At 39.7% G+C, this 24613-nt stretch overlaps 1 protein-coding gene across 17 annotated transcripts in view; it reads left to right on the forward strand.

Annotated features, from left to right (window-relative positions):
• Positions 1–24613, forward strand: part of RBMS3 (RNA binding motif single stranded interacting protein 3) — a 700779-nt gene that overhangs the window by 659626 nt on the left and 16540 nt on the right. For 15 of the 17 annotated variants that reach the window (XM_035549747.2, XM_035549752.2, XM_035549750.2 and 12 more), the window contains one exon: positions 1522–1632. In XM_035549747.2, the coding sequence (XP_035405640.1) occupies positions 1522–1632 (111 nt within the window). Of the gene's footprint in view, positions 1–1521; positions 1633–15709; positions 15777–15864; positions 16283–24613 lie in introns of those variants that run through there. The other 2 variants (XM_035549755.2, XM_050709232.1) reach the window with 2 other exon arrangements.

Raw genomic sequence — 24613 nt, forward strand, 5'->3', positions numbered from 1 at the left:
TTATTTGGAAACATGACAGATACAGCCTCCATTGAAGATATTCTTAGTAATTTGCCAAATTTCTCTAGGGACTGTTGTCAGTGCAAGAAGTGTAATCCAGTATGTGACATGAAACAAATGTGTATGTATTTTGTATGCTGAGGCATTACAAAGAGGACTGACCAGGCTGAACCTACCTCCTCTTCATCTTTGCATGCAAGTAACAAGTTCACGGAGACTGCAAAATCTCAGTTTCTCAGATAGGATGTGCATAGACAAAATATTACTGGGAGGTGAGGAAAAAAAAATCAATTGGTACTTCCCCCAGCATTGGTGGTTGTCGTTATAATTGTTTATTTTTAATATGCAACTGAAAATTTGAAAGCTTTGGGTTCATCTGGTGCTTGGCATGGCAGCCACGTAGGTCTACATAAATGTGAGATACATACTTAAGAGGTGTGCTATGTTTTTTTGGAACTGGTTTATTTTAGATTCCTGTTTACAAGTGGATTTTATCAGCGATCTCAAAGAAAAAGTGTCAGCTTTCCTTGTTGTGAAAAATGGATTCATCCACCTTTTCCCATGCTTTTTAATGTGGTGATTCTGTGTACAAATTTCTAATGTGTTCACACAAGTACGCACAAAGTGGAGCTATTCTATATGATGAAAGAGCTGAAATTACCTCCTTATTTCTCTATCTGCAAGAGAAGGAGCAGACCACCCTGTTTCTGACTGACTTTTTCCAACTGATACAGGAAATAGCATTTTACACCTTAGAACTGAGGAAAATCAGCTCTTCACTAAGGCATGAGTTTACCGATCCAGGACCCTGAGGAGTGGGAGAGCAAAAGATGAGGAATATGAATGACAAAGAAGCTTTGTCCAAAGCTCTGGCATGCCTTTTGTTTAATTTTTGTTTTAAGTCTTGTTTTTGCTTTAGTTCATATGCTGTTTGTTATTAATGTCTTTGTTTTTCATGAGGAGAAGAAAAATGCTTTTAAATGCTGTGTATGTGTTTTAAATGGGTGTCACTACCACACTCGCTGTCAATAGCTAGTCTTACTCAATCAGCTATAAAATGTTATGAGTAACAGTTCTTAATTGAGACTGGAAAAATCCAAGACAATTACCATAATAGGTTGAGGATCTCAGAGACTGAACATTTTAGAAGTCGGAGAAAATTGGGGACATATGTGTTCTGTCTGTAAGATTGTTCTATATAGGATATGGAAAAATATAAACGACGGGCATTTTGCAATGTACAGTAGCATTCATCATAGAAAGAACATATGTATTTGTTTGTCAGAAGTAATGAGGTAAAAAATGACACTTAATTGGAACTGACATAAAATGGCCTCATTAGTAGTACAAATAATATGTGTGTAGCTTGGTTGTCAATAGGAACAAAACATATTTTCTCTGACAGATATATTAGTCTCTTTTAAGATTCATGTCAAGTTTTCAGCCAGGTTCACTCACTAAGAGAATGCTGCTTTTTCTTTTAAGGCAAAATGTTGAAGTGTAAATGATATGTGTTTGTAGGGTGCTGTGATAACACCAACAATGGACCACACTATGTCAATGCAGCCAGCAAGCATGATGGGCCCTCTGACCCAACAGATGAACCACCTTTCCTTGGGCACAACAGGAACGGTAAGATCATAGATTATACTATTTACTCTATATTTTGCAAAACGTTAATTGACTACTGAGTTTCTCAAGGCCTTTTCTTATTCCTGAGATTTCAGTCTCTCAATGCTTGGTAGTTTAATATTGCTGTGTTTTTATTTATTTATTTATTTTCTCTGTGTCCAAAGATGTCTGGCCCTGTTCAGGTGAACATATCAGTTTCTTTTATCATGACTCAAACACGATGTCCTACACAAACAATATCCCATATTGCTACCTCACGCAAACACGTATCTATAGATACATTTCTACAACCATCATACAGTCACCATTAGGTATTATAAGGAACAGAACTGATTAAGTAGTAAAACAGTAGGTCAACAGAAGTTTCTCTGTACTTAGCAGGAATTGTCTGTGCTAATTCGTATGTGAATATGGAAGTACTCGTCTATTTTTTTTTTTTAATGCAAAATTGCTTTCTTGTGCATTAAGAAAGTTTTATACTGCTGGAAAATGGGAGTTCTGTCTTTGTGATAGGATCTGGCAGTCACTTTTAACCCATAGCAGACAGCAATACATAGTTTGCTCGAGGCTCCAAAATGTGATTTTGGGTCAAGGTCAGCTGTGTTTCCAGTAAATTATATGCATATTTCAACAGTTATTTTCTCTTTAAGCTGTGTAAGTCAGACTCAATTAACTACTCCAGAGTCAGAGAAAGGCAAAAAATAGTCTTAATAAAAAGTATTAAAACTCTCTGAAACTTTACTAAAATATTTTAGTAATACCAGCAGTCTATATACAATATGCAGTCATTTACTATGTGAATGTGTGCATACTGCATGTACATATATATTTTTAGAAAAACACTGGCATAAACATTATACGTCTTTAAGCACATTCTGTGTAATAATTATGTGAAAGGTCTATTATGTACTTAAAAATTGTTTCTTCTATTTCACCACTGTGCTGCTCAAAGGGTTGCAGTAAATGCGGCTATATCTGGCTGGCGGATGGTCACTAAGGTGTTCCCCAGGGCTCAAGTCTAGGGCCAGTCCTGTTCAACATTTTTATCAGTGACCTGGATGCATGACTGGAATGCATCCTCAGCAAGTTTGCCAATGATGGGAAACTGGGAGGTGCTGTTGTCTCCCTGGAGGGACAAGAGGCCTTGCAGGGGGATCTAGATAGATCGGAGCACTGGGTGATTAGCAACGGCATGAAGTTCAAGAAGGGAAAGTGCCGGGTTTTGCACCTGGGAGAGTGTAATGCCTGATGTAGGCACAGACTGGGCGATGAGTGGCTGGAGAGCAGCTCAACAGAAAGGGATCTGGGGGTGCAGGTCGACAGCAGGCTCAACGTGAGCCTGCAAGGTGCCCTGGCAGCCAAGAGGCAAACTGCGTTTTGGGGTGCGTGAAACGCAGCACAGCCAGCTGGTCAGGAGAGGTGATTTTCCTGCTATATTTAGTGTTGTGGCCTCATCTTTAATATTGTACACAGTTCTGGGCTCCACAATATAAAAAGGACGTCAAGGTGCTTGAATGCATCCAGAGGAGAGCAACAAAGCTGGTAAAAGGGCTGGAAGGCATGTCCTGTGGACATCTGAGTTGTCAGTCTGGAGAAGAGGAGGCCAAGAGGCGACCTCATGGCTCTCTGCAGCTTTCTGAGGAAGTGCCGGTCTCTGCTCCCTGGTCCCCGAGAACAGGCCATGAGAGAACGTCTCAAAGCTGCGTCAGGAGAGGTTCAGACTGGTCATGAGGAAAAATTTCTTTACCACGAGGGTGGTCAAGCATGGAAACAGGCTGCCTAGCCAGGTGGTTGATGCCTCATGCCTGTCAGTGTTCAAGAGGGATTTGTATAATGCCCTTAATAACATGCTTATTATTGGTTAGCCCTGAAGTGTTCAGGCATTCCCCTTTTTTCTGTTCTACTTGATGCTCATCTATAGGAACAGTTTTCCAAGTATTTTTGTTGCTGAATAAGGTACTTTATAAAGCTACATCTTAACAAAGATACATAATCCACTCTGTTAAGTCTTCTCTTCCTGTTCCTATGTTCTCCTTCTCCCTCTCCTTTCCCTCTTTCTTATCCGTTGAATTTAATTCTAACTTTAATGTCTTCTTCCCCCTTAAAAAAAAGAAAAAAAAAGCAGCTGTTGAGATCTGAGACTTCCGTATTTATTTCTGAGAAATCTTTAATATGGTGGTTCGTTGTTTATTCCTGTTATTTAAAATGTTTCATTCAGTAATCAAAAGAAGTTGGAATTACATCTAAAAGTTAATATCAGCATTTTTCCCCTCTGAACAGATTAAATTGTAGGAAATACTATGACTACTGAGAATTTCTGCGTAATTACCGTCATTCAAATGTATGTTTAAAAATTTAGACAAGGAAATGGAAAATGAATTCTGGTGGTGCTGCTGGGCAGTTCCTATGAATTTTTCCTTCTGTTTGTCATTTTCATTTCCATGACTCTTGCAGACATTAAGTCTCCTGGTCTTGTTTTCTCACAATCTTAGTGTGAGCTAGGAAATTCCTAGCTAACGTTCTCTTCAGACTTGAAACCAATATTACTATACTCATAACAAAGCCATTGTAAATGTAGATGTTTCTTATTTGAGGAGGCACAAGAAGGACTCTCAAAGGCATGACTGATCTAGTGAGTGATAAGAAAGTCCAGGATTTATTTTACTGTAACTGAAAGTAAAGAAAATCCTTTATTTTCCTAGCTCTTTACACTGTCCTATCTTTCAAGGTCACAGCATTCCCTGACAACTTCTTGAAATACATACAGAGGTGTACCATATAAGCCTATGTTTGTTATCTTTAAAAATCTTAACTCTTTTATGGAAAACTTCAAGAGTAGATGATTGATGGGTGTTACAATATCCACAGGCTTTTCATAAATCTCAATTGATACCCTGTTTTGTTGCATACAGGATTTCTCTTTGGTATAACTGCCAACAGCACCATATTCAGTTAAAGTCCTCATGCAAGCAATATAATTGTGGAGCTCCTCAGGAATTCCTCCTGTCAGGAATTTAAGGGAGAACTTCAGGATTTTGGCTGCCAATAGCAATTTTGCTGAATATATTTATCCTGACTTGAAATTGAATCTTACTAGCATGGCCTGTTCCAGAAAAAAAAAATAATAAAATAAAAAATGTGTGGAACAAATGGACAACCTATTTAGAGATATGATTGATTTAGAGATATTTTTACTTCATTTATTCTGAAGCCTGAATTTCGATCCAGGGAGAGGAGCAATGAGAGCATAACACCATGACAAATTGAGCCAAGTCCAAAAAATGCTACTGCGAGTACCTCAGCAGGACTAAGTTTTATGGGAGATATAAGACATAAACTATACATTTCTGTTATGAGCATATTTTTAATTTTATTCTTTAAAACTGTGCAACGGGGCACCATAAAGAGCCACCAGCTATCTTTCAAGAAGCCAGCCAGATTTTTTTCAACAGACAAGCCAAACAGTCACAAACAATTTTGCCCAGTGTCAGCTGTAACTCTGTCCCAATTTAATTTAAAAGCTTTGCAGTATGCAAAGTGGTTTTTATTAAAAAGCTTTAACACATTTACTTCCTTAGAAAAGACATTCTGCTAATTAACATATCATATTTTTCAGCCAAAACAGACCTCTGTGGTCACTTAAGTGAGAATTGACTTCAAACCCATTTCAGGATGAGTGCTGGGTTTCTAAAATATTGCTTCAACAGAAAATCCATTCTCTAGTGAGTAAGCTAGAGAAACAGCATAAAGGCCTTTGCATGCCTCATATCTTGTGGGAATTACTCTGGCCTTTGATGCTCTCTGAAAGATTCAAGTCCAGGTTGGAGCCATTCCAGAGGGGGAGACCCTTCACAGTGAAGCATTCTTTAGGCCTTTGGTGAGGAGAGTTACCTGAGTAAGAGCAGGCTCTGCCAATTTCAGACTTGACACCAAAAACTGGATTTAAGTCTTGATCTCTCAGCCCTGAATCACATGCTAAAACTCCACGGGAATTCAGGGGGCAGTCCCTTTCATCTCTCATGCACTTGATTATTTAAATAGTGGGCCACAGGTGGCATTTCTGGCTAAATGCTGGCAAGGCTGCTAACTTACATCAGGGAACATCCATTTCAGCAGCCAAAATGGAATAGTTTTCCTGCAGCCCCACTCTCACAGCCTTCCGCTATGGGAAGCCTTCAGTCACTGGCCCCAAAAAGCACAAAGAATTTTGTTTAGGAAACCATTTGCCATGAGCAGGAATAAAAAGTTTTCTTCCTCTCTAAAACTCCAAAGAATGCATATTTATTTTATTTTATTATCTATTTGAACATTTTTACCCCATCTAATTATCTGTTATTGAATTGCCTGTGTAAAATCAGGCATTGCTGCTACACTGAGCACTCCGAATCAGGAGGATGCACTAAGCTATCAAGATGTCAGACCAAGAGAAAAATTGCAAATCCATCTTTACTTGATCTCACCATCCACCTCACAAAAATGCACATCCGTGGTAGATATTCCAGCCCAAAGGATGCTAGGATGGTGTACGGTACAGGGGTAAGGGAGGAGGTAATGGGCTGCAGTTTGTGGCAACTCCACCCCCTATTCCTATTGCGTCTCCCAGTTACTGTGCTTTGTGCTTCATTCACCAAGAACATAATTCCTTTCTGCCTATATGAAAATCAAATTGATTTCTGCCAGTGAAAATACAGTTTGCATTACTGATGAATTGGGAGGCAAGCATGCCGCTCTGATCACCTCCCCGAATCTGCCTGAAATCTGGAGTTAAGCAGGAAATCTGCCAGAGGGGCAATTTCTGCCTTATTTATATGTATTTTCCATACATACCTCTTCACTCAAGAAGAGCAGAAAGCATTTACACTGGTGGGCTGGCTGTGGGCAAATAAGTAAAGAAAAGCTAAACTTATATTATGTCAAGATTGCATCAAAAAGGCAATAACTCTGAATATTCTGATTATGTCTGACAATCCAGCCTCAGCTCCTACAATTGTACTAAAATGAAATTTTAATGCCCAGGGGCATAATGCAAAGACAGATAACCAGTTTTAACCTTGAAATTTTTCTTTTGTTTACTAGTTTATTATTATGTATTACTGTAAGTCTTGCTTTTCCTATGTAATATTCATCTACAATTAGTTCAACTATTAAAAAAAGGTACCATACAGGGAGGATAGGCTGAGCGAGCCAGTATGGGTAGCTTTGAAAGAGCAGTATTAGTATGTGTTTAATAATGTATGGAGGCTGGAATTGTTCCATCATCAGCTTGTCATTCAAAATGTTTCCAATACAGCCATTGATCTGACATCTGTTTCGTGGTTTAATAAAGTTGTGATTGATGGCTTGAGTGGATATAATACAAAAACCTTTAGAAATATAAAAACCGAGCCATCTGATCACTGCTTTCAGTCCCTGTTGCTCAGCTCCTTTTTACGGCAGCACATACACATTTGGCCATCAGCAGCAATAATCCACCTCTTCAATGGAAAGAAGATTTGCTGTATTCTTTCTCCTCCACTGTGCATTCCTGAAGGAAGTTTTCTGTTCTGCACTTGCCTGTTATAGGTTTCTCTCCCATCCCTGCTGTTAGCATCCATTTCAGATACCTCTTCGGTTCCAGTTTCCTCCAACAGATTGAGGCAGCCTTTGTTAGTCCTCCTTGGCAGAGGTGTAATTCTAGCTTTTTAACTCTCGCTTTCAGAACTGCCTCAGTGTAGTCATGTTTCATCTTAAACCTTTGAGGCCCACACCAGTGCAAAAATGGGTTGAAGCCAGTTTCTTTTAGTAAAACTGCTAGCTCAACTGTGCTGCTTAATTGTTCTTTACACTTGCAGACAGTTCACTCAGTTTTCAGATTCTAATTTGGAAACATAATAGGCAACTTACAAAATAGGCTCTTCATTGCACTTTTTAAATATCAACAACAAAACAATGTTTAATTTTTCTGGATACCTCTGTATTAAAAATGTAGTTCAGGTAGAAGAACTGCAGTGATGCAATGTGGGATTCTGCTGAAACTGCAAACCAGGGTAACTCAGCTTTCCTGGTCTATAGTATCAACAGAAATCTCTCAATGGAATAACAGGCTTGTTATGCTAGTACATCAGTCTTATCTTTCACTTTGTTAGTTCTTTTTGTTGCCAGTGGAGCTTGATGATATCTCCAGAACCCTTCAATGGAACAACAAGCTTGTTGTAAGTTTTTTATCTTCTATTTCCTTTGGATACTCCATGGTCACCAGTGGTTTAAAATGTCACCTAAAGGCCTCAGCAGAATAACTGCTTTGTTAGATAGGGTTGTGTGGGTTTTTTGTTTTGGTTTGGTTTTAATCTGCAATTCTATTTGCATGTACTGCAGCTACATGGAGCTGAAACACCATCGCATTCCCTTGATGTTCAGAGCCTTGTTACAAAAAGCACTGTCTGTTATTCTAACTGTCTGTCGCAGGGCCCCCAGAGAGTTACAGGGGGGAAGTTTCTTTGCAGTCTTGTGCCTTTCACATTGTTAGGTGTTAATCTTGAAGCTCTTTTATTTTACTTATTGACTGTTTGTGTGGAAAATATTGGACTGAACCCATTGCAAATGCAGTTAGCATAGTTCAAACTGCTTGAACTGAATCCCTGACCATTTACTCAACCAAGGTCCAGGTCAAGTGCAAGTGATTAACACAATTGAGCAATCTGTGGCAGGAGATTCATTTAAGGAGGAATTATTCTGGGAATTATTGGGAATGAGAGAACAGCAAAAGCATTGTTGAGGTTTATAAATAACAATACCTCCTGCCCCGCCCCCCCCCCCCCCCCATCTTTAAAGACAGTCTCCATTTGCCTGATACATAGAATTGTAGAATAGCTTGGGTTGGAAGGGACCTTAAAGATCATCCAGTTCCAAACCCCCTGCCATGGGAAGGGACACCTCCCACTACATTAGGTTACTCAGGGCCCCATCCAGCCTGGCCTTGAACACCTCCAGAGATGGGGCATCCACAGCTTCTCTGGGCAACCTCACCGCCCTCTGAGTGAAGAATTTCCTCCTAACATCTGATCTAAATCTCACCTCTGTTAGTTTAAAACCATTACCCCATGTCCTATCACTATCTGCCTGTACAGAAAGTTGCTCTCTATCTTTTCAATAATTCCCCTTTAAGTACTGGAAGGCCGCAGTGAGGTCTCCCTGGAGCCTTCCCTTCTCCAGGCTGAACATCCCCAGGTCCCTCAGCCTGTTTTCATAGGAGAGGTGCTCCAGCCCTCTGATCATCTTCATGGCCCTCCTCTGCACTCAGTCTATCAGGTCCACATCTTTCTTGTGCTGGGGGCTCCAGACCTGGATGCAGCACTCCAGATGGAGCTTCACGAGGGCAGAGCAGAGGGGCACAATCCCCTCCCTCGCCCTGCTGGCCACTTCTCTGTTGATGCAGCCCAGGATGCAGTTGGCCTTTGGGGCTCCAAGCACACACTGCTGGCTCGTGTCGAGCTTTTCGTCCAGCAGAATCCCCAAGTCCTTCATCACAGGGCTGCTCTCAATGAGTTGTTCTTCCACTCTGTCCTCATGTCTGGGATTGCCCCGGCCCAGGTGCAGCACCTTGCACTTGGACTTGTTGAACCTCATTTAGGTTCATGTGAGATGACTTCTGAAGCTTGTCCAGGCCCCTTTGAGAACTGAGCCGATCAGACCTCACGTCTTCCTAAGCAGCTGTCTCAGCATGGATTCCACAGTCAGCATTTGACCATAGTTGTGCTTAGATGGTATTTTTCAATAAGTAGAATTTATTAAATGCTTTTTCTGTAGTGTTCCCACTTCTCTTCTGAGCACAGCTTTATTTTCCCACCATTTGTCAGTAGTGGCTTAGTGTTTGCTGTTATGTGCAAGTGTGCCTACCTGTGATGCCACAGGCAGAGAAGGGAAATGGAGAAGTGGAGTAAACACAGATGCAGGGAATTCCATTTTCTGTTCAAGCAGCCCTTCCTATGAGCCTAGTGGGCTAGTAGGTTGTGTTTTGTTAAATTTTACCTCCAAATAAAATTTCCACAAATGAACGAGTGCTTTTGCTGAGGACTCCTCACCTCTCCGTGAGGTGTCAGCTGCTGACTCAAAGCAACGTTGGCCCAGATTCACTTTCAGAGAAGGATTCCAGCTCCCTGACTGGGGTGATAAAAAGTTAAAAACAAAGGAGCAGTGATGAAACAGCAAAGCAAAAAGTATCAGCCAAAAGGGCCATAACTAATATTACTTCATTTTCATCATCAGACATGCAATTCATAGAATTAATTTGCAGCTGACTTCATGTCTCTGAACTAGAATATTTAGAGGCTGGTTTCACCAGTGTTTCTTACATATGGCAATTGCATTCTCTTCTGTGATTTCCAGAAGTGCCACCTGGTGATACTTTGAGAGGGCAATGATTAGGTAGCTTAAAGCTGCCTCTTCCAAAGCAGTTTGTTACTGAGTGATATAAAGTGAACTTTTTTATTCTGCAATAGTAAATAGAAACTGAAAGGCATAAAACCTATGGTATCTGGCATTACAGGGAATGGTATGCAGCACGTCACCAGAAGACTCACCTTTAGTCATACTCCCAAAACTTGTTCATATGTTTTCTCAGGATGAATCAAGAATGTGAACTCATTTTGCTAGCTCCTAGTAGGTCATTTTCTAAAAGCTTTGAATGTTAAAAAGAAAACAAAAGTGTATAAACTATGTATGTTCCTGTGAAATTGCATTGATACCACAAATAATATGGGAGGTCTGGGGGAGAGAAGGTTTGTTTAGTTAAATTTGATTTGGTTTTAGTGATTTGGATAATATTTAGCTGAAGGAGGCTCTTTATTAACAGAAAGGAAAGTAGAAAAGAACAACAAATAACAGGTTAAAAAAAATGACAATAATTCTAGGTTTGTAACATCCTGCCACACCTGCAACTGATAAACGCAACAAAAGGTGGAAAACAAAAGTACTCTAAATGTCAGGTCTGTCATCTGTATTTTCTTGATGTGTTTCTCTTTTGTAAATGTGTTTTCAGTTTTGTAATCAAGGACATAACCCTTTGCCTTATTAGGATGAAAGTTCTTTTTGTTTCCTTGTCTGTGTTTAAAGTAGACTCAGGTGAGTCTGGCAGAAACGATGAATATGACTTTCCAGAGAAGTGATAAATTCAAATTAGCAGTGGTGCAAGAAAATCCTATGGGGCCTCTGTAGTCCAAGAAAAGTTTGAAGATCTTAGAGAGGTGAGGTTTGTTCTGCTAAAGTGTGATAATGTGAAAGGCAAGAAGTGTCTCCCAGAGGTGCTTCCAGAGTTCTCCTCTGCCAAGAGCTGGGAAACACTCCTGTGGTCATGTCTCTGCAAAGTACAGGTACATGACAACTGAGCTGTAAGCACAACTATAAGTCCTGAATCCTTGAAGGGGTTACATCCTCAACTAGAAAGAGCAACATGACAAATTACATGGAAGAGTGACTACCGTTTGCTTAGCACTGTTGCAGTCCTTCATATAATACCAGTTCTGTCTGAGATGAGGTACTTGAATTATAGCAACATCAATCACAGACGTTGTAAACTCTAGAAAGAAAAAAAGGGCATGAAGGTGATAGGCAACAGTAGCATACAACACAGTGTAAGTAGGTATGTGAAGGGCATATATGGGAAGGAGATGGTTTGAATGACACTAACAATATAAATAAGGAGCTGAGAGTAAAATTGAGAAAATGTAACTTCAATATCTTGAAGAAATTTGTGATATATCAAGGGCTAGGCTAGCCTTTGAAATGTATTTGGCAAAGGTCATCGTTTGGGACATCTAGAATTCATCTGTGACAAACACCTTAAAACGTACTGGTGGGACTTTCAGGTGTTGATACAAAAACAAAGCGGTGGCCCAACCGACTTTTTTATATCTAACCTCTGTTTTTCTTTGCAATGAAACATTGTCATTTCAGCTCAAAGTAATAAGAATAACATAATTCTTATTTTCTATTCATTTAAGTGTGAAGAATTCAGGAGATTTTGAAAACTTCAGAAAATATTTATTGAGTATGATATACATACAAAGACTCAGACAAGAGCTGTGCATCAAAATAACATTTTATTTTCAATGTCTGAAGTTTACACAGTAGGGGAGTGCTGCAAGTGACCATTCACACTATTCACTTAATAAAAAAAAAAAAAAAATTGTTTTGAGCAGCAACCTTTGTATTACATTTCCACTTTTTTTCTTGTTGTTGTTGGTTTTTTTTTTTTCATAAGGAAAGCTTCACTTCCAGGAGCACTAAGACTTCATGGAAACACTAGATTAGGAGTGCTGCGGTGTTTCTGAAGGTGACACAATGCCATTCCATACAGTGGAGTTGAAAGTGGGTTTAATTTGAATGATTTTCAGTGCTTTTTATATTTTAAGGACAGTGGCATAAATAACATAACCTATCTGTTGGGCAAAGGCCTTGATCTGCTGATGCTCACAAAAATAACATCCCATTGAATTTCACTGGCTTTTCCTGCAGTGTATCCCATTGAACTTCAGTGCACAGTGCATTTTACAGTTAATCCGCATGACTTATCACGTGGTTGGCAAGCTGATAGCCCAAAGGTTTAAACTTCCTCTAAGACAAATTGCCAGTGTTTCGAGGTATCTTTCTTATTTTCATCCGGAAAGAGCAGCCCGTACAGGGTTCATTCATTTGTGAAGCAAGGTTAAATGAAGGAGCTAAAGGTATAGTCTTCATACACTGTGTAAGACGCTGGTGTCCTGTATGTATAGCCTGAAGTTCTCTAAAAAGGGTAAGCTTTGTTCAAATGATTTACAATTCCATAGGGAGCTGCTGATGGCAATAACCTCTATGCCCTCAGATGGTATTTTATTATTTGTGAGTTATGGGCGATTCTGTGTCAGTGCTACGGCACTGCAGAATCCTCTTGCTCCTAAAAGACTCAATTTGGGAGGCGAGCTCTGCTATAACTAATATTTACTATGAAACAGCTCAGTCAGCACATTTCATTAAACTGTAACAAGGGGTTTGAGAGCAGCTGCATTGAGTGAATTTGGGAGTTTGCTGAATTGAGTTGTTTTTCTAGGAAGGTAAATGAACTGTTGAACACGGCAGATTTCTACTGTGTGGCAGATGAGAGCTGCACCATGTTGGGATGGGTCCAGGGGAGCAGTCGTATCTCAAAGAGGCACAATCCTTTTCCAGTCCCCTGGAAGACTGCTCTATCCTTTGGGGTTCATTAAGCCTTTTGAATGTGATAGGCACACCTGTGTGCACCCAGTTTTGCCTTTTTAATTTTCGCAGGTTTTATATTGCAACAGCCAGTTTCCTAAAAGCCTAGTTTGTAAATGTCCAACTTATTGCGCGTTGGCCTGTCTCAATTCCCCGTTTTCCTATGCTGAACATGTTTCTCTTGAGGATTTCCCTCAAACAAGTATAATATTTCTACGATGTAAATTGATTTCACTGATGCAAAAATTTCATCCTGTGTTTTCTTGCCTGCCAACCAATACTGTACACAGGGTTTGCAGAATAGGCCAGATATGTTATGATTCCCCAACTGATTTTACAACCACTTTTTTGTCTCAGCCACTAAAGCACTTAACTACTCCTCTGCTCTCACATTGTTTACCATGATTCTGCTCTGCTACCAACCCTTCCCACCTAAAACACCTGCACTGGGCTCAAAAATGAATGTATTTGGTCTTACTTCAATGACCATTTTTGACAGTGCTAATTAGAGTGACAAAAATGTAATAATGAGGTAAATTGAGTATTTGGCTGTGATGCCACTCCCACAGATGTTATTGCCTGGTCTAGCCATGGAGTCCAAATTGGTGCTCAAAAATTTAGTAGCCCAATTTTATAGTAAAAACTATTCTACTGCCTTTCTTGTAATGTGCAGTTGTTCCTGGCTAGCTATTAGTTGGGCTGATTTCCTGTACAGATAACAGACTTTTCAAAAAAAAAAAAAATTTTTTTGCTAATAAATGGCTGCTTTGCCAAGTTGGCCATGATTTGATTTATTTTATTTTAATGGAGGTATTCTACTTTGATATAAGAAAAAGAATATCTGTTTTCATTTATGCTTTCTAGAAGATTAGTCATATTGCACAGTCACAGAGTTTATTAATAACTAGAAAATAATGTAATTGAAAACAACTTCAAATTTCCTTGATGTGTTACGGGGCACAGGGAAATAATGGAAAAAAATTCTACTCCCTGTATGGATATTGGTTGAAAAAGGTTTCCTTCTTTTATTTGTATAGCTTGTACCTGAACTACAGAGAGCAGAAGGCATCACGACGTTGTCCTGAGTTTATTTTTAATATTAGGATTTTTATGTTCTTGCATACATTCTTGGATATGTGTTCCAAGGAGTGGTAATATATGATTGCAGTTACAAGTCTGGCACAGAAGTGTGAAGGGTTAGTGTCTCTGGCCTGTAATTATTCCACAGAGATTTTTGCAGACAGTTAGGCCCATTGCAAACTAAGAAATTGCAACACTGGCTGTTAGTTTGAAGGACTTCTTTTGTAACCAGTTCAGCTTGTGTAGCTGTGGAGTTCCTGTGGAATCGCTTTAACCCCATCTGCACGTAGTGTACAGATTTCAGCCAAACGTCTGTTGGATAGCTCAGTGGCACTGCTAATGCAGACAGGACATTCAAGGCAAAGCCCAGACTCTCATCGCGATGGACTGCTGTAAGCTGTTCTGGCTATGGCAGCTGAACTAACTGGCACCTTTTTCTCGTTAGAAAAGTATACATTCTACCAATTTTGGTTAGCTTTGGTTTTACTTCCTACCTCTTCAGTGTGCCTAGCATGGGAATTCATTTGATTCTTACCAAGTAATCTCATTTGAGATTTGACTCATTAACTGATAGTATCAGCAAATCCTCTGTAATAATAATGGAAAAGATCATAAACTAAAAATTTGCTGTCATCCGAATGTTCTAAATTCCCGTGCCAAAATGCATCATGAATGTCAAATATATTTTGTCATTTTTATTTCCTTGAGTTCAGTCACAGTATGGACAGCTGTGTCTTGGTGGTTGTGTTTTATGGCTTTAATCTTGCTCTGTTTTCATCTTCACGCTCTGTGTAGTCTTTCTCGTGATCCGTCACAACAAGCAAAAAGTTCCAGTCCTGAGGCTAGGATAACAGTTAAGCAGATGCTGTTTCAGTTCACAGTGACAATTCCTTCAAGGCCATTGGGGGGTATTACCACTGGGCAGGCTGGCCAAATCCCCTCTACCCACCCACCCCCATCCTGAGATTAAATTCATTGCCCCTGAAATCAGCCACTAAGTGAGAGGAATCTGCAAGTGCCCTTCTACAGCTTCATGAATAGCCAATTTTGCACTTTCTAAATGTTAACAATGCTAATATATATTTTAAAGTGAGGCTTGGGAGCTCAGTGTAACACTTACATGTCAGCAGTGATCCTTCTATGTAAAGTAAATCATGCAAAGTCCTGTGGTTTTAAAGGTGCTGGTATAAATTTATTTGATAGAAAAATGGCCACTTCGTCATCTTTGTCATATTATTGGAACAGAAAATCTGCCATGCAGTTAGGACTTTCTCCATTGCAAATATTTGCACAGCACTTCATCACTTCATATCTCTTTTTTTTTTTTTTTTAATTTGCGTAGAAGGAAAACAGAAAGGGAAGGTTTTTGCAGATCCATGAGAGGCAATGCAAAATGAAGATGTCCAGGCTTTCTGTCAGGCCATGTTCCCAACGGTATCAAAGAAACAGAAAGCAAATCCTAGTCTAGAAATAGATACTACCGGGGCCTCTTGGGGAGAACAATTCTCTAAATGCTCTGCAGCTTTTAGAAGAGGGAAGGCAGGCTGTTTTCACCCATCCTGCTTATTTGCCTGTACAGGCCAAGGTGCAGTTGTGCAGCACTTGTTCCTTTCCACATGGATGGAGCAGAGAGATCAAAAAAGTTCACTGATAACTCCTGTTAGGACCCACATCAAATGTTTTAAATATATGCCTTTAACAAATGCTAGAGGTTGTTGGATTTCGGTTTGATAGCTGTAGATGGGCTTTCTCACCTGTGATGCTTATTTTTTTCCATGACTGTGTGTAGCATCCATGCCTCGTCACTGATGACATTTAAGGGAATCTCTCAGCATTGCCTCCTGATGCAAGGAAGGGTGAGAGATGTTTTTCAGATTCTCAGTCCCAGTGTTGCTTGTGACTATTCTGTTAAAGTAGTGTTACTACCTTTTCTTCTGTTGCCAGGTGGATCTATTTGAAGCATTCCCAAGTGTCTGCGAAGAAGCATAGAGGAAAGCCAGGTGTCCTAATAGCAATTCGGGAGAGTACAAGAGACCGTCTCTCTGTTGTCCTTATCACTTGTTATAGTTTTGCCATCATTGACAGTAATACTTCATTCATCTGTCACATCACATTCCACTTGGGAGGATGTAGTATGTTAAAATTTTTGTCAGTTTTAATATTGAGCAATGATTTATGATATTCAATGAAATTAATTTATTATAAATAATGTCTGCGGCTCTAACTGTGTGTTATGACACATTTGAAGGATCTTGTCTTCTCTTAGAACACCCATCTATTCATTTCATTTGCCATTTGGAGTATGTATCTTGTAGCATTTTCTAGCTGTAACTATGCAGCCATTTACAAAGGAATGGAAAAATGTCTCTAAACTTTGTATTTCACCTAGGTTAAAAAAAAAAAAAAATCTGTAAAGCCAGTTGTGACTGAGACTTTTCTCTTTTCCCTTTTCCCAGCCTTGCCTTTCGTTATCTTGAATTTGCCCTTGGGCCAAGACTTCACCACAGTTTTGAGCTGAATGCAAGGTCTGAGAACCCCTCCCTCCCTCCCTCAGTCTGCTGCCACCCCATGGAAGCACAGCTCAACCAGGCAGCATTGTCACGCTCCTGAGGGACACAGTAATGCATTGCCTGGATGGGAGCTGACAGCACTCTGAGAAATATGACAGTACCTCTGCCCTTGATCAGGCTTTCCATTTGAAAGTTTTCATTTTGGTAATTACATCCTTCCCAGATCATAGCTGGAGTCATTGATCATACTAATATCATTATAACTGATTCCTGTAAGTCACCTTTTAAAGACAGTTTCTATGGTTCCTTTCCCCCCTATATCTTCTTCCTCTGCAGTCCTAGGATAAGACTTCTTCTGTCTACTGTTCATCTGATTGATTAGAAATGCCACATACTTCCTTTACGTACGGCCTGGTAATATACACATCACATTTCTTCCCTCGGGATCTTAATCAGAACAAGTAATGGCCTTTAGCTTTTCTCATTAGCAAAATGGAAAAGCACCATACCCAATCCATTAGAAATACAGCATTGTAATATGAGCTTATAGAAAAATGGCTGCATGCCAGCGGACATGGAGTGAGTTTACCTTAAAGGATTTTCAGAAGGAAAAAAAAAAGTCACCCTTTATGCCTGGCAAGCGAACGTTTTGAGCCATAACTTATCACACCTGCCTGTCAGGCATTTTGCTGTTACTCCTTAAGTGCTGTTTGGACAGCTCTGTCATATAAAGGGCATTCATAAAGAGGAAATATGGGTGTTTGTACTTGTATGTATGTCTTCCCCAATGTTGATTCCCTCCGTGGATTATCTTTCTCATATTCCATCTCTTATCAGAATTTGAGGGGGAGGAAGGAAGTTGGGGAGATTTTGTTGTGTTTTGCTTTGTTTTGAATTTTTCACGTTCTGTGAAATAAGAACAAGAACAATCATAATGGCTTACTTGTCTACCAGCTGTTTACCTGAGAGTGCTGTTATGTTTTTTTTTTTTATTATTTTTTAAGCCCTGCCTAAAACTGTTTACAATCAGTACGCCAAGAGTGAGGACGAGAGTTTTTTTCCCACTGAAATCGATTGCTTTTCACTTGGCGTGGACTTTATTAGCCCAAAGAAAAAAAAATATGTAAATTCATACCCTAGTATTTGCGCTTATGTTATCCAGAACTCTAAGGAGGTGTTTAAGCACAGGTCTGTACAGGTTGATAATCGCATGTAATTTGAATGCATGTGAGCTGACACGGTCTCCTTTGGAAAGCCAGAACTGAAGAAATTCAAAGAACAGCTTTGGAATGCTACAATTTCACCAGCACTGAAACACATCTGTTTTACTGGCCCCTTCAAGCATTGCTAATGTGATTCGAGGGGAAAAAAAAAAAAGGGTACTAAGAACACCCATAAAGCTATATTTTAGATAATGTGTTATGTTGAATGGGTGCTCGCTTTTTCTTAAAAAACAAAAACAACTCAGGTTTCCTAGGTCTTAAGTTGCTCCCCTGTACAAAGTGGGAATCAGAGCTGAAGCATTCAGCTAGTATTCTTGATTGCTTCACTTACGGTTCATCAGCTGTGCTGATCACATTTTCCCAACAAAATAAAGTATCTCAGTACAAGGTAAAGAAAATAGTGCATGGAAATAGTGTGAAAGACATGCAGTACTCAAAATAAGGGATATTCTAAAGGGACATCTTTAGGGAATTTGAGTGGGGAAATTGCTTGGACAACAAAACAGGAAAGGTTAAGGCAAGCAGGGATGACTGCTGTTTGAAGTATCAGGCATTTTTTCCCCTTTTTCATTTTCCATTTTGTTCTTTTTCTGTTTTATTTTACTTTTCAGTATTTTTCTCCTCCCTCCTCCCCTTGGATGAAATAATGACAAACTGGGAGAGCTTCTGTGTTTCTACCACAAAATAAGTTTAGGAGTTCAACACTGTAAGCAACTCATTAAATTGTAGACAAGCTCATGACATGGCCATATAGTTCAGCCCCCTTAGCCAGCACCCTGGTAAAAGGCAACGTATCTGCTTTGGTTATGCAGCCCTGGAGCTGATGCAGTCTGATGTTTCAGAGATCCTCCCACAGCTGATTAACCGGCTTAAGGACAGGCTCTGCAATATTCTAACTCAGTCACGCTCCATCTGTAGGGCATTGACATTAATTTTAAGGGGACCTTTATCCCAACATAATTTCAGGATTTTGCAGAGAGCAAGAAAAAAGAAGCCCTCACAAAAATGCCGTAGCCACCTTCCACAGCCCTGCTATCTAAGCAGAGCTAATGATCACGTAATACATGTAAAGATTTTAACAGACCAATTCATATGCTAATGAGAAACAATGTTTTGTACTGCATTACTTTAAAACATAGTACTTTAGGTGTATTGAAGTTGCCATCAGCCATTAAAGGTTAATATTCTCTCTTTTTCCTGCCCTGACCACATATGAACGAGTAACAGACGGAAGAGCTTGCTGAGCAACATTCATGATTTCCAGTTTGTGGGAAATTCATCTTACGAAATTTGCTTTCATTCTGAATCATCTTTTAAAAACTCAAAACAGAAAGATTCTCCCATGAACCAGAAATTCCAAACAAAAATTAATTTTTGGAAACAATGGCTCACGGTGTTTCCAACACAAAATATACTCTGCAAGATCCTGACAGCTGCCAACTGGTATAAACATCCCTCTTGGTTGCTGCCTTGCTCCATGTCAGCTTTCAGGCAGCAGCTGCAAAGCGCTCCCAGGATTTTGCGTTCCAGAGCAGCCCCACCATGTCCAATGCTTTGGGCGGGCTTCCAGATCTCCTAATGAGTCGGCTTACGGGTTTGCTTACTGAGGAAGAGATCAGTCCTGGGAGCCATGCGACTGACAAGTTGGAAAACACCAGAAACATTGCTTTGGGCAGGTGACATTGTGGGATTATCCTGGAAGAAAAGCAGCTCGAAGCCTGCACAGGGACTGCCAGTTCCCAGGTGTGCAGGAGGAGACAAAGATGTTTCAGAGCCTCACCCAAGACCAGGTAGAATTGGGCTCTGGGGGCTTGCAGACTCCACGTTCAACCATCCCAATCCCATGCTTAGCAGCCTGGAAGCCCCAGGTGCATGTTTTGCAGGGTAATTCGGCTACACACACCTGGCAGCAGGATGATTTTGCTTGCATGTTTAGGCATAAGGGCCCAGCATTTCCCAGAGGAAATACATTGCCCCCTGCCTAACCCTTGCATGTCCATCATAAATACAGGAAGGCCAACTTTTAAGGTATCCCTACTGCCCCTGTTAGCCCCAAAAAGAAACACAGGCTATATCTGGAAGGTATTTTGTGATCACTGAATTGCTAAGGTCTTCTCCATCTCTGGATACAGTGTATTTGAGGACAGCTGTTTTACATGAAGCTTTGAGATGGTTTCTCTTTTCTTTTACTTTTTTTTTTTTTTAATATTTTGGATTCTAGGGATCTTTTAGAGACAAAGCAATAGCATGTTTCAGCTGCTTTTAGGAATGTCCAAGGTGTAGTTTGATGGTGTAATGCTATCAAACTAATATATTTTGCTAATACATTTTTGCTAATATATTTCTGTCAGGCGTGACTGCTTTTTCATGCAGGAGGTGATGAAATTCCTCCTGGTCCCAGGATAATTAGAACTACTAATATTCAGGTGACTTTTTGTGTGTTTATGTGGCGTGTTGTTTTTTTTTTTGTGTGTGTGTTTTTTTTTTGTGTGTGTGTGTTTTTTGTTTTTTTTTTTGTTTTGATTTTTAAGCTTGTAATTGTCCTTGCTTCCATCTGTTTCATTTTTGGACAGTTGGCCGATGGACAGTTGGTCCACTCTTAAGTCTCTTCTGAAAGAGCAAATGGAAGGTGCATGTGATTGATGAGCAACTGTTATTTAACAAGCCTAAGTGGTTGTCGTGTTGTTTTAATAAAAGATTCATGCATACTGTATGAATGTTTGCAGACAACTAGCCTGCTTCTTTTTAGACTCTTCAAATTCATGACGATGTAATAGCCTCTGGAAGACACGTTTACCTCTAGAAAGCAATTATTTGTTCATATAAATGGACCTGTTATTAATAATAGCTTAACATGCTCATGTGTTGAGAGTTCCACTGACACAGTTATTTATTTACTTATTCTGAAAATATAATGTACAGATCAGGCTTCCTTCTTCTTACTAGCAGCCATTCATCAAGGATTAATTGAAGAAATTGTATTCAGATGGAAATTCATAAGAATTTCCAACCAAAGGGGTGCATGGGGAATTTTTATGTCAGAAGAAACTGATATAATTCTGTTGCATCAAACCTTTATTCCTCGGTATACAGAATCTGAAAAAAATATAACTGTGACAGAATCTCTGTGATTACTGACCCTGGCTGGCCAAGACTGATACATTATACTTGTTTGTTACGATATAGTCACTGTACCCTGTTTTTGTATAGGGTGCAAGACAGTCTAATAAATTGTGCACTAACCCATGCTCAAAAACTTGCCCCAGAGATCTCATAATGTATATTGACAGAACAAGTTCATAGAGTGCATTAGAAAAAGATAAAAAATGCCCCTTTTACAGAGAAATGAATAAGAACTGAAAGAATTGAAGAATCAAGAACTGAAACTCTGAACACCATAGTCTTGGTCTTTGTTTTTTTATTCATAGGAGTATTCTTGCTCTCTTGCAAATGTATCCGTCAGACCCATGAGATACTAAGAATTGTGCAAAAAAGTAGTTTTCACATCTTGAAGCTATTCATACGTGCTGTCACATATGGAGAGTCAGTCTACAGTTCTGTACAGCCTCCTTAGATCTCTGCCTACAGCAGAGGTTTTGTCACAAGGAAGGGAAGAGTGAAAATATCATGGGGCTAGGTGCACTGAGATTGACTACCAGGATCATTGGCAATCTGAGGTTGAGTTCCATAGCCATGTACAGACTGATAAACGTAACATGAACAACTTGCTGTAAAGAAGTGTTCCTGAAAGAAGTTGCACTTGCCTTTAGTGAGGGATGCAATCAAAATGGGAATTTAATTTTCACATCCTAATGGGTTTTCTTCCATTTTCTGCCTTTTCATACACTGGTGAGATATCTGAAAGCAATTTGAGATTTTCACTAGGTTCCTTTGTAATACCAGATTTCGGACTCTAAAACCTGCTTAAGATGAATGTGCCAGTTTTTGGTTTATCTGTTTCTGTAGACATTCCTGGATTGCTGTTTACATTAACTACAGATTTTACCAACACAGGCTTCTGTATGCTAGTGCACAGCTGTATGCGGTGATCTGACTCTTCTCACATTTGTTTACTCTAAATAGTCTTTATCTGATTAGTCCTGATCACTCTATTTTAGTAGCAGACCTGAATTCAGAAATAAAGAAAAGACCTGTTAACTGTGGGGGGTTTTGTTCTTCTGCACTGTTTCTTCAATACCTTTGTATTACTCTGATTTCCAAAGGTAGGGATTTGTGAAGGATACTTAGAACTCCTGAAGAGAAAAGGAGATTAGTTAGTAAATATAGTTCTTGAAGTTATTATTCTCTCTACATTCATTTAACTTGCTCGGAGAATTAGGTAACATCTCATTAGGAAGGTTGAAAGGGAAGTGATAGCCGGTGTTCCTAAATACATTTGTATTACTGAGCAGCAGGGAAGGAAGGTTAAATCTTGTAAAGATTTCTATTCTCCGCCTGAACAATGAGTGCAGTGGCCCAGTGATGGGATTCTGCTGAATGACAGTGCTATACTTGATAGGGCTGTGGTAATCGTGTGGTAAAATAGCATTGTATTTTAGGCCAGGCAGATAATTATTAGCAAAAATATTGTAATATATGCAAAAACTCCATAGGTTTTATTCTCGTGTTCATTAATTGGGAAAAACTAAGATTAATAACAGCTATTCAATAATTACAGGATTGAGCTGGAAGATGAGAATGCTTCTGGGTAGTGAAAGATATTTGAAGTTTAAAGTAAAAGCTATGACTGCTGGATATTGTATTTCATTGAACCACCAGTGGTGCTGATGAACTAGATGGTCCTTTTCTCTTCCTGAGTTCTGCATCTCCATGCCGGACTATGGGATAAGAGGACACAGCAAGACAATGTTCTTTTCTGGTGGAGAACAGGGTATTTTCAAATGAGAAGGTGGAACCAAGGACAAAAAAAAAAAGTGCAGTTTTATTGTATGTTTCATTACAGTTACAACCATTTCACAAGGGTCAATGAGAGATGCAGTTTTTCTTTGCAGGGAAAGAGATTTGAAAGTGGGAGGGCAGGTTTCCTTCGTAAGAAAATAAAAGAGGTGATAAAAATAAATCCAGCCAACAGTCTCATTTCCTTCAGTTTTCCAGCAATGTAAATGTTTTCACATAATTCTGTTAGTGATGCAGTGTCTAGACTTCTCAGATGGTTTAAAAAAAAATAACACATACACACAAATAAACCCTGGCATTAATTCTGAGAATCCTAAAAAGCTAAGTCATTGTCACTGTACTGTGGCTCATGCAGCGATATGAAACCACACAAAGTCACTGAAGACCAGACTCTGGAATCTCTGCTCATTTAAGATACATGGGTTAGCATTTACTCACATAAGAAGACCCATTTAATCTTCCTTCAGCAGGCTGATGTGGTACAATGTTTAATAGCTTATGCTGGTGTGGGGATTCTGCAGTTTGGCTCTATCCTTGGCTGAAAAGGCTCTGCACCTTCTCGGGATCGTGTGGGTCTATGAAATCGGGAAAGATGATTCTTGCATCAGATAGACATTTCTAGAAAAATAAAAGCAAAACAAAGTAGCATTTTCACACTAATTTTATAAAAGTTCCTTCTTCCTTGTCCTTAATAAGCTTACTAATCCTAAGTGTTCAGGGTTTCTGAATCTACTGCAAACTTATATGCTAATATCTCATTTTGTAAATACTGATTTTCTCTCTACTAGGAAACAAATTCATTGTTGATCAGGTTATCAACTGCTGTCACTCTGTAAAATCTCCCAGTGCTCATAGTGGCTCTGAGAATTAACATACAACCAGTAGCCTTCTTGTAATCACAGCTGTGTTATTTCACAGGCAACTAGGCTTAAAAATAGAATTGTACTTGAGGGTGGTTTCTTATGGTTTCTGTTAATGATAACCTTCAGAATTTAAATAGTGTGTGGTCAAAGTCTGCTGGTGGAATAAATGGAGTCCTGCAAGAGGCACTCGCTCTTTCAGGTACTGTCTCAGCTGAAGCTCAGCACCTAATGACTGGAATAAGAGGTGTCTGCCATGTATCTCACCTGCTAGGCACTTGCCTGACTCTGCATTAACTTGTGCCCAAGAAAGGCTGACTAGGGCAAATAAATAACTGGACATTGTCTGCACCTTACTCCCAGGTCACTCAACTCCACCTGTGATGGGAGAAACACATTGTCCTCCCTCAATGTGCTCCCTTGCTGGGCAGGCAGCTGCTTTCCTCCTGTTTTTTTCTTCCCAGTGGCTGCTGCCTTTATGGGCTTAGTGTTTACTGCAGGCTCAAGGAGTCTTGCTGGAGCCAGGCTGCGATACCCCACTGTTTGTAGATCTGTAAGAACTGACGTTGCCCTCTGAATTAATCATGATCCTTCCCACAGTTTCATTTTGTCCCTCACCGCTCCTTATTTGTTACCTACCTCCTTTTGTTTAACTCTTTGTAGTTATTCTAAAAAGTTACTCTAAAAGGAGAGCAGATGTGTGTGTATCACTACTCCCTCATTTTCCACCTTATATATTTTTTCACATACTTAAGCAGTTTCAAAAAGTTAAAGACAAAAATCCCATTAGAACAAGGTGTGAACAGAATTGCTAATGTAGCATATAGGATAAACTGCTGCTCTGATGAGTGCAGCCTGAATTAAGCAGACAGGCATTGTAAAGTGTGCATTATGTTATAATATTGCGCATCTTCAGTGATAAGAATCTGGACTCTGTGTATTGCATGAAAAAACTAATAGAATCATAGAATCACAGAATGATATGGATTGGATTGAAAAGGACCTTAAAGATCATCCAGTTTCACCCCCCCTGGCATGGGCAGGGACACCTCCCACCAGACCAGGTTGCCCAAAGCCCCATCCAGCCTGGCCTTGAACACCTCCAGGGATGGGGCATTCACAGCTTTTCTGGGCAGCCTGTTCCTGTGCCTCACTGCTCTCATAGTAAAGAATTTCTTCCTAT

The sequence above is a fragment of the Cygnus atratus genome, chromosome 2 (assembly GCF_013377495.2).
Source record: "Cygnus atratus isolate AKBS03 ecotype Queensland, Australia chromosome 2, CAtr_DNAZoo_HiC_assembly, whole genome shotgun sequence".
In the NCBI taxonomy this organism is placed as follows: domain Eukaryota; kingdom Metazoa; phylum Chordata; class Aves; order Anseriformes; family Anatidae; genus Cygnus; species Cygnus atratus.